General features: G+C 42.1%; 1 protein-coding gene across 5 annotated transcripts in view; it reads right to left on the reverse strand.

Moving 5' to 3' along the window:
* Positions 1 to 14,022, reverse strand: part of ENOX1 (ecto-NOX disulfide-thiol exchanger 1) — a 598,797-nt gene that overhangs the window by 147,914 nt on the left and 436,861 nt on the right. For all 5 annotated transcript variants that reach the window (XM_080662707.1, XM_080662709.1, XM_080662706.1 and 2 more), the window contains 3 exons: positions 12,073 to 12,246; positions 10,322 to 10,528; positions 6,513 to 6,746 (listed from right to left, as the gene is read on the reverse strand). In XM_080662707.1, the coding sequence (XP_080518833.1) occupies positions 6,513 to 6,746; positions 10,322 to 10,528; positions 12,073 to 12,246 (615 nt within the window). The remainder of the gene's footprint in view (positions 1 to 6,512; positions 6,747 to 10,321; positions 10,529 to 12,072; positions 12,247 to 14,022) is intronic.

Below are 14,022 nucleotides of genomic sequence, written 5' to 3' on the forward strand. Positions count from 1 at the left end.
TTTCATAAAAGAAGCGTTTCTGTAACCCTAAGATGAATTAGGTGCCCCTTTGCTACAGTTCCACAATTCTCTACATATCCTGCTATTAAAGTATTATTTTGTACAATAATTGTTGGTTTATGGATCTGTCTCCAGTTTTGAGAGGCTAATATCAGAATAAAACTTCCAGGAAAAATATGCAGTCTGCTATTTACTCTGAGTTTTTCCCTTTGAAATCTATCTACAGAGTAGGGCAACAGTAGCTTTACAATTGTTTGTATGTACAGTTGTTTGTATAATAATTAATAATGCAAGAATAAACTCTGTGTTTCATATACTCACAACTGTAAACCTACTGTTGCTCCACCCTGTTTATTTCCTTACACTCTATTTCTAATAGATTTGCAGTGATTAACACTAGAAAGCTCCAAATTCAAAGTTGGGAAACATCAGTTAATTTCATGATAAAGAGTATTTCCACATTGCTTATCAGAGATAAATGGCACTTAACTGGCTGATTCTATTATCCTTCAGGCCTCTGAGGTCATTACCATTGGCAATAAAAGTTAAGGGCGATGTCAAATAATCACACAGAAGCACAGCCTCTACAGCCAGGCATTAACCAGCTTATCAAATGGCTCAAAAATCTTTTTGAAAGCATTTTTAATTCTAAGAAGGCAATAGCCATTTTTAGTTTTGTGAGGACAAAATAATATGATGATTATCTATCATATTTCAGTGTCACTTCCTGAATCCATACCCATCTCATTTCATTCCTGGTTATTTCAGATTGTCAACCTCCCTCCCTTTCCCTCTCTTCCATGTTTATTGAGCATGTTGCACAAGGTAGGTGTTAAAAAATCACAAGTGAATAAATCTTTGCTATTCAAAAACCACAAGCATGAGTCTCCTTTGGGAGCTTGTTTGCAAATGCAGACTCCCTCTTGGGCCTTCTGATTCAGAACCTGCATTTTCTTTCTTCCAGGTAATTCATATGCACATTAAAGTTTGAGAAGCACTGGAAGAAATTGCTCAATGAAGCCAGGGAACTGAATGGGAGCCCATCTAAGTTCAGAGATCATGAAACCCTGAAATGGAAAGTTTCAGCTGGGATATTAGAGAATATTAAAAAGATCTGATGTGATTCTTAGGAACTTTGAGAATTCCTGTCCCCAAACTCCCTACCCCATTTAAAGAATAGCTGCTAACCATCTGTCATCTCTATCCTGGAAGAAAACAAGTGGAAAAAAAGTTGAAGACTTGGAAATGGGCCTAGAGGTTACTGCAGATCCTTTCAATGGAATGCTGGGCACAGACCAGAGGCCCCTCTCCAGTGCCCCTGGGTGATCTGATTCTACATGGGTGTGAACCTTAACTGTTTTTGACTAGGCTATGTTAAAATGTGGTAGGGAATAGAACATAAATTGTGGAAAACTGATAACAATGCAAATAATTCTTCTCTATAATAATGCAAATGATTTCTGACCAGTAGGAAAAATAAATATTTAGAAAGCAAATTCTTTTTTGAACCAGTTTTAACTTCTTAATTGATTCCTTCATTAATTAAAGAGTTAAATAGAATCACTGGCACATGGTCATTTAATATTTGAAAGGCAGTCATGATTTCACTGTCATTGTGCACTTTAGCACCCATAGAACTGCCACCTCCACAGGGGCAGGGCCCAGGCTGCAGTCAAGTCTGAAAGCCCAGGGTGCAGCACAGAGCCCAGGACTCAGCAGGTGGGCACTTGGTGAACTTTTAATCAAACTGATGTCCAGTTAACAAAGGGGGAAAGGAATCAAACTGGTAAGTAGCTATTTTCTCCCCCTTTGTGTGCAGAGGCTGATCTGGCCCTAAATTTCAGAAGAGCACATGGGATAAAAGTCAGGCCATGAACAATGAATATGAAAACATTGGTGGCCGTAGTACCCTTATTTATGGCTGGGTCTATAGAGGAGCAACAGGAGGGGAGATTCCAGGTTTGAACACAATGTATTGAAAATGAGAAGAAAAAAAAAAAGGAAGACATTCTATAGCACTTTTGTTTTCAAAGACGTGGGACACATAGACACGTATACACACGTGTACATACACACAATGGTGTGTCTCTACAGCTGTCATTGATTTCTGACTTCTGTGATAGCTGGAAACAGTAGTTCACAGTATATAGTGAACTATACACTCCTTGGTGCAAGGAGAATGGGAATTCCAAGATGCTACAACTGCTACTTCCATGTTTGTAAAATTTCACCGTTTCCCCACACATTGGGCATCCCTACATGTCTCCATTTTCTGGCTACTCAATTAACCAGCCAAAGGGGTGGTACCTTAACTGTTCCTCCAAATCATGAATAGCATAAAAGGCTATATACATAGTATTCCTCACTATCCCCAACACACCTGTAAAAATGTGAAAACTAAGGGGGGCAGTATGAAAATACCCTGATTATTCCTGCTTTGGAGTTTAGCAAAATGTTGCTAAATGAAATGGCATATCTTCCTTTTATGAAGGTGAGTAATGTTTGAAGTGATTCACAAACAGGCTCCTGTGCCCTCAGAAGGAAGTCTGGCTTTTAGCTAATGGAACTTGCACTTGGCTAATAGTATTATCGATTTTTAGATTCTTAGAATCATAAATAGTGGCAGCCAACTCAGCACAATGCTGGCACCACGTCCACCCTTTCTCCCCCTATGAGGCAGACACTGGGCCGCTCCGTATGCAACCCAGAGTCCAGCCCCTGAAAATTTGGGTGTTGATCCCAAGAGGTCCAAATATCTGACAACACATCGGGAAATCCCAAGGGCACTGCTTGCCAAGCTTTGTCAAAACTTCACCTGATACACAGAAAAAACTCTCCATTTCATCACATAAAGATTATGTGAAGCTTTCCGAAGCAGGGGAAATACACAAAATATTTTAAATGCTCTTGCTAGGAGAGATCCTCAGTGAATTAGGATATAATCTCTCCTCACTGTCTGATCAATGTCTTCCTTCCACAGTCCAAACACAGGGTTCCTCCAGGGGTGGATGGTCTGTGTTAGACACCGAAATTCATTATCTTGTCTGCCTGGTGCTACTGTTTCCAATAAAGTGTAATTACGGTGTTATTGAGCTCCTTCTCACTTTCTCGAAGCCCTGCTATAAACTTTGGTCTGTGAGCACTTCCCAGTCAGTCTTCATTAAGTTGAATTGTCTCAGAACAATGTCTATTTAATCAGCAGGATGCCTGCTAATTTTCTTTTTTAGAATTTGTAGCAACCTAACAGACACTGGTTCTTCATGCCTTAGGTACTACACAGTTACACCTCATTGTTTCTTCTGACTTCAAAAGGCCCTGTGGCCACTGAGTGCAGGTTTACTCTTCCCAGAAGATTCCCGTCTCACCCTGCACTGGGAAGGTGGGGTGCCTGTCTCTCCTGGGATAGCACCCTGCACTTGCCACTTGCAATAGTGGAAGTACAGAGTGCTTTGTAAATTGCCTCTACCACTCAAAAAACTCCAACTAAGTGAGGTAGAGGCTCGTATCCTGTTTTCTTTTCCCACGTGCTCAGCACAGAGCCAGGCATATGGTAAAGAGCTGGACAAATACTTGTGGAGTGATTGGAATAATGGCCTAGTGCACATCACTTCCCTAACTTTCGGCCGTGGGTCATGCCTGGTAGCACTGTTGGCCAGAAATGCAACATGCTTATAGATCCAAATAGCTAAGAAACAAAGAAAGCAAATAATTTACTGAGCATATATTATGTGCATAGTTTTAGCACTGAGCTGGATATAAAAAGCCTTGTTGGTTGTAATGAAGACTTGGCCTATACAGATTTTGTTGGATAAAACTGATTTTCAAAAAGAAAATTGTAAGAATAAACAAGTACAATGTAAAAATGGGGAAAATTTTTGTACTAAACACAAGATAGTAACATTTCTCTAGGGGAAACAAAATCCAAGTAGGTATTTTTCAGATTGCTTTTCCACTTCTTTCTGACCTAGGCTTCTTTACCTTGGACTTGACTGCATTTTATATCCCCATATCAATGAAATCATCTTCAGGGAAACAGTTTCCTTGGCTCCTCCTGTCTGGCTTTGCAGCATTATAAGGAACATGAGTGGATTTCATCTCTGAGGCAGCCAATTTCCTAAGCAATTAAATGCTGTTTATATTCCAAACTCTGTGCTTGGGTTGAAATCATCAAGCTTGATATTACCTGACTGTTGCCTAAGATGTATCCCCAGCTAGTTCATTCTACTGTAACTGCCATCTATTTAAATTTCCAATCTGTTCTCTCTCAAGGGATCACACAGTACTTTTTAAAGGTGCAGCTTCTAAATTCTGCAAATTATACATATATATATAATTTATATATATATATATATATATATATACACACACACACACACACACACACACACACACACACACACACACACGTGTGTGTGTTTAATGGCAAGACTTGCCAATTACTTTACCAAACTGACATCCCAATCTGCTATCCCAGTTTTCCGCGGTTTGCCGCTCTGTTGACTAATGAGTTTGCCGACCACTGCCTTAGGGAAAAACACTTAAAAAAAACATTTTAATAATGTACTAATGTTTTTAACCTAAAGTCAAAACTTCTGGGTAAGGGTAATGCCTTACAGCAGTTTGCCGACCACTGTGCTATCCTAACAGGAAGGGCAATGCAGGGTTCCGCTGGTATGCGTAGATACTCTGTGTTGGCTCCTTAAAAATAACATAATGTAGATGTCAAACTTCCTGAAATTCCTTCATGAGGTCACAGAATCAAGGTGATAGTTTTTGTCACTCCTAGGAGTGGACACGGCAGAAGCTGATAAATACAGAATGCACTGAATCTGAAAGAAACAGGTATTTGTTCCCAACTCAGCATTCCTGGTCGAGGATGTTGCTCTTTCTCTTTCTGGCCACTTGATATGGCCTCAAGTCTAAATGGAAAAGTGAGAAGATGTATTTACATTTTATAGGCTTTTTATTAGAGGGACAGTCATGGCCTCTGTGTCACAATGGAGCATGTCAGGGCAGCTGCAGATTACTAGAGCTCCCAAGCCCAGAATAGGGGATGAGGGCTAGAAGCAGAAGTTTTTTTGTTTGAAAATTCTTTTTTTCAAGCATAGAAAAACTATTTTCCCTATCTTTCTAAAATAAGGTTTGGGCAGTTGTTCATACACTTCCTTTAATGAAAACATCCAATCCACTTTACACATTGACATTTAATGCACTGGCTATGCTCTCAAATACTCTAAGGACCGACTGCATCTCTCCCCTCATAAGAAAGCTTCAGTGGCTTTTTCACTGCAGATGGAATAAACCCCAAACCCAGCAGCAGCCTTCAGGCTGCACCGTACGGCCCAGCTGCTTTTCCAGCTTCACGGGCCTCTATGACTTTCATGCAGGCCTCGCATTTGCCAGAGCGGGCCACATGCCTTTCTCCTTGGGTGTCAAATTCTCTCTGCTTCCTTCTCTCTTTATTCCCAGGGCTCCAGCCTCTGACTAACAATGTGCTTATCCCCATTCTTTTGTCGAGGAAAAAAAAAATCTTGTGTATCCTGCGAAGTTCAAATTCGGCCTCCTCTCTGAAGACTTCCATGACACCTTCACCATCAGTGTTTGCACGCATTCCTCAGCTCTCAAAGCACGTTGCTCATACCTTGAACAATCTTGTCACTGACTTTGTATTACCGTAATCGTTTACTTGTAGACACCTCTGTGTGGCCCGTGACTGTGACCTGTGTAACTCTCATTAAAACCTGACACGCCCAACAACCTGAGGACAGACTGTTAAACACTCAGATGTTGCTCATGTCACACAACTTTGATTAGTAAAGCAAAAAATTCACATACACACCCAATCCTAATTTTAAGACATGGCCCCTCCCCATTCATTTGTAGTTCACTAGGGCAGGCAATAAAGCCTCCACGTGTTTATCTCTCATAGCATCAAACACAGGAGAGGAACACAGAAAGCATCTGAAGAAGTGAAATATACACACTTCTAGTCCTAATTATCTGGTAAGTGTTAGGAGTGCCCCTTCAACTCCATCTCTGAAGCCAGGAACCCTATTCTACATGTCTCTTCTGCCCAGTGCGGGGTGCTATGGTTAAGGAAGGCCTTGTGAGGAGTCTGGAGTAGGTGCGAACTCTACAGAGCAGGAGGAACACCAGGACCGCCTGCCCACGGAGTAGACGCCAGCCTAGCTCATGCAACACAAGTCGGAAGGCAGTCGCCTGCTTTGGGGCCAGCGCTCATGGCTCTTCTGCGCCACTTTCCAGGAGATTGTTGAGTGGCAGTGCACACACATTCCCAGGCCACAGTGGTGACAGCGCTGGAAAAGGGCAGGGCTCTGTCCCAACAGCAGGACCAAGCCCAGCAGTGTCCTTCCTCCCAGTGACTCCCACTCACCACCCCCCGCACCCCGCCCCGTCATAGGGAATCAGCTCTTGAAGGAACAGAAAAACACACAGGGCTTCGGTGTTGAGGGGCCACAGCCTTTCTCTTTCACTGGGCAATGGCCTCCTACCTTTCAGCTTTTCGGCCAGAAGTGCAGCCTCGTGCTCCGAGTAGTGCATGATGGCCGGCGGGGAGGGCGGCCGGAGCCGGTCCTCCTCCAGCTTGCGCCGGTGCCGCTCCTCGCGGGCACGCATCCTCTGCTTGCATTCCCACTCGTAGAAGTCATCCCTGGCCTGGGCGAAGTCCACGTGAAGGCGGCCAGAATCTTTTTTGTCCGTGCTAGACCCTAATCGCATCCGGTAACCTGAAACCAATGGAAAGTCTGGTCACATAGCAATGTCGCTGCACCAAGGTTTGGTCCAGGGCCTTGGTCAAGGTGCACTAAGCAAGTGCTGCTATTTCTTTGTCCTCACAGAGGACACCCTTCCCACTGGAATTGGGAGGCAGCTCTCCTTCTCCCCTGTGACCCGGAAGCACTGCCAAGTCAAGCTTCTTGGAGATTAGGGGATAAGCACACTGCTGCGAGGTGTCTTAGAGGGTCTTCTAATTATTTGCAAGCCAGCGTTACCAAGAGGGTGATCTCAAGAACCTAGGCTAACTAATTCCTTCTTCCCTCTGGTTTCCAGGAAGCTCAAAAACAAATTTGACACATAGCTTTTTTTCCTCCCTTCTACCTTTTCTATGGCCCTGATTTTATATTTTAACTTACTGTAACTCTATTGCATAAACTCTCTTAAATTCTTTTTTAGAAAGAGATGGAGTAGGAGTAAATAAAGAGTGTCTATGATATTTAAAGAGATCTACAAAGTAAATTCCACAACACCTCACTCATAGGCTATCACTTTATTCTCCTCGAAAATGTTACTGCTCAGTTCTCTCTCGGCAGCTGCAAAAGCCACAATTACCAAGGCAATTTTGCAATGCTGTTTTATTTCCACTTATCCTCTGGGGCACGCAGGAGAATATTTTACCTTCAATCAAGGGGCCTTGCCGCTGTCTTCCTTACAGCCCTGCAGCAGCTCATCTGGCATGCAGCACCGCACGAATTGTCCGCACAATCTTTGAAGGCCACAGGAGCCAACACGAGAGCCCAGAGCTAGACCAAATAATGGGCCTGCAAATCTTTGGGGGATTTACTGTGAGCTGCCCAACTTACAAAGATTGTGAGCAGAAACTTGATCTGAGAAATCAACAGAAACGGAACTGAAAACCAGACAGCCAGCCAAACTTCAAATGAAGAAGACTTGGCTTTGAGGTTACTCTTCAGTTTGGGGTACTCAGAATTAAAAAAACATCAATTCAGGTCCCAGCAGGATCAGGGCTGACAGGGCCTGCCAGAGGAGAGAACAAAAGAAGCACTTTTGCTGTGTAGGGGCTTTGCAAATAAGACACCACTGTGAAATGCTAGGCCACACTGGGCTGATATTCAAGATTTTGTGGCAGATTTCTATGGATTATCATAGCATTTTGGGTTGAAACTCAGCTAAAAATCCCTGAAAAGGCTGACTTCTCCCCAGTAGGGCCCTTCACACATTTGAAAAGTTACAAATATGAAACAGATCTCACATCTGATTCCATTATGCCCTTCTTGCGCCTCAATTTCAACTGTGTGATCTAAAAATGGAAAGGCATAGGAACAATACCTATCAAAAATGCAAACATCTGATCACAGATGAGCAGAATTAATTCTAAAGCAGAGTGTATCTTGGTTGTGGGCCATGGAAATTTTACAAATCCGCAGGCCACCGTGATATATATATATATATATATATATATATATATATATATATATATATATATATATATATATATATATAACAGCTGAGCAGGCAGGGCAGCTTGAGACTGGCTAGTGTCCCAACTGGCTAAGCAACTTTCCCTTGCTCATGTCCACAGCACTGCTTTTCAGACATTTCTGGTTCCAAAAAGCACCCTCTCTTTCACCAAAACATTATCATTAAGGCCTTAAAAGAGATCTGATGAGGCTGTTTCTAAAATTAGCTTGGCCTTCAGATGTGAACCCGGTCCTAAAATTAGACAAGCCTTCCATCTGGGCTCAGGCTTGCAGAAGCTCACACGCAGGAGGAGCAGCCCTCCCTCCTTCCGGTTCCTCAAATTAACCAGCCTTTCAGACCTTCCTGGGACTGATGCTGCAGCCTCCACAGGGCAGCAGAGGCATAGCTGGGAGATGCCCATGCCCCCAGAAGGGGGGCTGGAGGTAAGGCCTTTGCTGGGGGTTCCTCCTGTCTCAAAAGGGCAGACCAAGGAGCAAGGCAGGCCCTGCTGAGAAGCAGGACCAGGGTCCAAGCTGGCAAAATCACAACATCAAGGCATAAATAAAGAAGTACTTCACCGCCTACCTTGGGCATGTTCATCTTTGGCAATGTCTTATGGGATTTCTGATTGGGTCTAAACATTGTGTTCTGTTGGTGTTAAAGCACTTTTCATCTACTCTAACCCTCTCATTTAATCAGGTGGGATAAAGTAATAGTTTTATTGGTAGTGCTGTGATTAGAAACAAATCAGTTCTTTATCATCATCAGAATGTTTATGTTAAAAATAATCATTTACGTACTGAATGGTTCCTATGTTGCAGATGCCTTGCTAAAGCACTTAAAATCCATTATCTTGATTTATTCCCCATAACAATCCTATGAGGTAGCATTGTCACTATCTCAGTTTTGCAGATGAGTGAAAGGAGTCTCAAAGGGAGGTTATCTTGCCCAAGGCATGTGAAGCCCAGTGCCAGGCACTCAACCGAGTCCCCAATTGTCTAATGGATTGCTCTGAGGCTACAGCTCAAGAATACGTGAAAAGTAAAACATAGCTGTCTGTGTGTTGTAAAATATTTTTATCCTATGTTTCATCTTCCATCTCCATTTTGGAAAGCTGTCAGATTTTTTTTTTTTCACTTTGTAAGGTTTTATGGGAATAAGGGGTTTAAAGTTCTCCATATCACTATCTTGCTCAGGAAAGTTTCTGCCTTATTGGATTAACCCCAAAGCTTCTGGGGTTTGCAAGAGAATTTCATGGCCGATTGCAGAAATCAAGTAAACCTTACAGTAATGTTCAGATGTGCTTTTTTTTTTTTCTATTATTTTTCACCTTCCCCCATTGGCTTTGCCTCAGGAATAAGGAGGTGGTGTCCAGAGTGACTTGCTAAAATATGCAGATTGAGAGTGTGAGGAAATTGCAATGAGTTGAATCTAAAATACATCCTTCTAAAGCCACATATCAATACCAGCCCCCCAAATTCTTAGATTGGGCAAAGGCCTTGCAGAGAGATACCACAGACACCCACAGTGTGAAAGGCAGTATTAGGTCTAATTACAGCAACTGTAAAAATCTCCCATGTAAATTGGCACCAAAGAAGAAGGGATCATGGGGTGGGCTTAACCATGATAAGTGCACAAGCAATTGGGCAATGATACTGGGTCTTCCCCTGGCTCCTACACACTACTTTCTGCAAAGAACTGATCTTGGTTTAGTTCCCTGGTGTCTAGAAAGTGAATCACTTCTGAAAAAAATGGAAATTATGCTAAGAGAGTACTTTAATCTCCCAGAGAATTACATCCAATAATCATAATGGTCCTTAGTATTCATAATATTGCTTTTCATCTAATAAGCACTTGAGATCATTAATTAGAAGCTTGATGGAATTCCTAAAGACTGGATGTGGGAAACCATTCCTGCAGCAAGGTGTATTCACAGACTTAACGTGGAGCTTTTGACAGCCTAGGGAAAAGGCAGAATCCCTCCTTTTCTAGCCCCAAACTGTAAGGATTTTTATTGTGCATTAAGGCAAGAGGGAATAAACTCACATTAACATCATAAAACATAACAAAATGCCTAGAAAACCCCTTATGGAATGCAAAGTACCAGAAAGGTAAATGGCTTTATCAACCATGAATTCCTCTGCAAAGCGAATGTGGCAAAAATTCTTCTTGCTTTTCCGAATTGCTGTGATATCACCACACTGTTCAAAGACTTCTTGAATAATTTCCTCAGTAGCATTTTCTGGCAATCCTCCGACAAACACAGTCTTACATCCAGGAGGTCGTTCTCTTGTGGAAGGAGGTGGAAGATCTAATAATTAAGCACAAGAAACAGAGGGTTTTGCCTTTGATTTCTTTGTGCTCCTTTTTCTGGTTCACGTGGCAAAAGTAAAGCTGGCAGAGTAACTGTCTCCACTCTGGATGATAAATTTCTACACGGACTTACATTGATAATGGGCTGTCTTGTTTTTTAGTTCCTCTCCCCTCCTCTTCCCAACTTTCTTTTTATTTTTATTTTTTGGTTCATTTCTACACAGAGTAGCTAGGCTTGTCCGTGAACAAAGATAAAGCAAATGTTAGCATAATTTCATTTCTCCTTCATAATACGGAAACCCAGAAAACGAGGAGAAATCCTTTGCAAGGTACAAAGCATGATGAAATGACAACATGATGAAAAGCCTCGGTTCGTTATCTGCTTTGTCTTGTTGCGGGATAAGGAAGCAGCAAGGCAGAACGCAGAAAGCCGAACCTGAAAGCTTGCGTGGTACTTACTTGGCTGGGAAACCCCGGGCTTGAAAAAAACTTTTTTTTTAGTATTATTCACATTGAAATGAGCAAACTATTAAATTTGGGGAAGGCTGTATAAAAAGATAAAATGTACACTGTCACAATATTTTACCTAGTTTATATGTAGATTACTAAAGCAATCTCCTGAAAGTCCACTTAAAAAAGGCAACACTGATTAATATGAATAAAAAAAAAATCCTAGCTATTTAAGCCCATAAACTTAGTATCTGAGGCTAAATTAAAAAAAAAAAATCTGACCCACTTATTTCATCAAACGTATGTTTCCTTCAAGCAAATGCAATTTGGCCCAGGAAGTCTGAGATGCAGGCTCCCCCCAAAATTGCTAACCGCCAAATTAATTCAATTTTCCATCTAGCAAAAAACATTTCAGAGTTTTTCTCCCGCAACTGTGAAGATGGATGGAAGTGCTCACATATTTCACACTATGTTCTGCAGCAAAAGTCAGACCACATTGCATGCAAAAAGATTCTTAATGCTGGTTATATAGTTCCAAATCACAGGTACTGCCTTTTCAGTGTTGAGTCAGCTCATGGACAGACATATGGACATATCCCCCCACATGCATTCTAATCTAGAGACAAAAAACTTCTGTAGAATAGATCCCCACTCTAGTATTGTTAGGTTTGATGGAGCAATTGAATTGATACCCCTCCCCCAGGAACTGGCTTTTCAGGACATTTCACTATGGACATTCCCTTTGCTGAAGACCACTTTTCACTTGTGGTGACCACATTCCATTCTCTCCCATCCGGGTATGCATAAAGAGGTCTCTGCCCAGAAAAAATCCTGCCAAAAGTCCTTTAAAAGCTGCTGACTGCCCTCACTGGGTGCTGGAGCCATCCAGGCCCAGCCACCTGGTGTGCGGATGATCGAATAAATTTGTGATCCCTCACCACTCTGGCCTCATGCATTCCTCCTTAGGAGACCTAACAAGTATCTATGTGAAAGAATTCTGAGTCACATCTGAAAATGAATGCAATGCCATGATAAAAACAAAATAAACTAATTTAAATTGATAAGCAAACGTTCTTCACAGCCATCACTTACTTGGATTTTGAGGGAAAAGAGTGCAACTCTTGCAGTGGATTATTTCTTTGATGACAGTCACTTCTGTTGGCGGCGGGGGTGGTACCAGTCCCAGGCCTGGGATCATTGGGTTAATGGGGGTGATCCCAGTCATCATGTTGAGGCCTGGATCAAAGCCTGGTACACAGATGGAGTCTGGAAAGAACACGAGATAACATTTTGGCTGGAGGATCTGAAATCTTTTACATTTTTCTAAAAATATCATTTGACTTTATGGTTTTTATTTTTTAGGAATTTCTCCTAGCACTGTAGAAAGCTATTCCAGAACATGTGAGGAGAAAATAAAAGATGAACTTAAAACTACATGAAGAAGAAATTATACTATTTAAAACACTAACATGGCAGAATGGGACACGGCATATTAAAGTGTAAAATCATGCACTATGAAGCTTTGCTAATATTGTGAACTAGAAGCCCGAAGCACGAAGATTTGTGCTAGAATGGGCTTTCCTTTCCCTGGCTGCTGGCACCGCCTTTCCACTCTGGCCTGGTCCCTTTCCACTCAGGCCCCGGAGCTGCCTCTTTCTGCTCTAGCCCTGACTTCCCACGCTGCCCAGAGGCCCTGAGAGACCGGGGGTGGGGCAGAGCGCCTGTGTCGTTGCCATTGCGATTACCCAAGCATCCCACCCCGTCACTCAGTGGCCTGTGTATGCAAATTAACTTCCATCTTTGTTGGGTTAATTTGCATATCACTCCTGATTGGCTGGTGGTGTACCAGAGGTACGGTCAATTTACATGTTTGTCTATTCTTAGGTAAGATGTGATTTCTGTTTCTTAACATTGATGTATTACTTACACTGCTTTATGACCCAGGATGTAGGAAGAAATATCATTTAACACTGAAGTGGCCTGTGAATCTAATTGTCAACCTGCTTTTATCAGAAGAGACTTCTTACCCAATTGACCTAGATTTAGAAAAGTTCAATTTACATGTGCACATTTTATAATGATGCATTCAGGTCCAACCTAACCCATTTCCCACAAGAAATAAAAAACCACACAAAGAGATATTATAATTACTATGGATGGGTTAAATACATGCAGGCTTAAAATTAACTATATACATTTTTTTATTGTTTAAAGTATTACATGTCTCCTTTTTCTCCCAATTAACCCCCTGCCACTTCCACCCCCAAGGGCAAGCCCCCACCACCCCAGTGTCTGTGTCCATTGGTCATGCTAATATGTATGCATACAAGTCCTTTGGTTGATCTCTAACCCCCCGCCCCTCCCCTGCCTTGAGCAGACTATTCAACTATATACATTTTTAAACCATACTTTCTTCCAGTAATTCAATCAGCAAATAACTGACCACTCTTCTGAAATCTTTATTCCCTGTATAAAAAAACAAATTTACGCCCTTTGTAAAAATTTGAAGGAGGAGGCAAAAAAAAAAAAAAGTTTTCCAATATAAGCACTGAATTGTTCTTTTAGTGTGATAAAGAAGCAAGTAATTTCAAAGGTGATATAAAGGGACTTTGTTGTTTTCTTTTTTAATAAGTAAGTCTTTTCTAAGAGCGTGGGCTGTTCAAATGTACTGAGTTTCTAGAGTAGCTGCGAGGGGATCCCTCTCCTAAGAGTTCTCCTGTTTGCAGAAAACAGACACTCCCACTGGTGGTGTGATAATGTTCCCAGAAAGACAAATAGTAGCACAGATGCCACCAGGCATAGTAGTCATGGTGACCCTCCACCACAGTCCTCAGGGAGGACATTCCCTTCTCTTACTGTTCCTACCTTTTCCCTCCTTCTTCCACATCATTCTTCTCTCCTGCCCCCTCTCCTCTGTGGCTCTCAGGTACTGCCTGTGCCTGGGCCCTGCTCTTTCCTCACCTGTGCTGAAAGGTCACATAAGCCCAGAGGCAGATGGAATGACAACTGCATCTGGGTTTACGAAGCCATTCCAGAGCATGC

This window comes from Plecotus auritus (assembly GCF_963455305.1).
Source record: "Plecotus auritus genome assembly, chromosome: 3".
In the NCBI taxonomy this organism is placed as follows: domain Eukaryota; kingdom Metazoa; phylum Chordata; class Mammalia; order Chiroptera; family Vespertilionidae; genus Plecotus; species Plecotus auritus.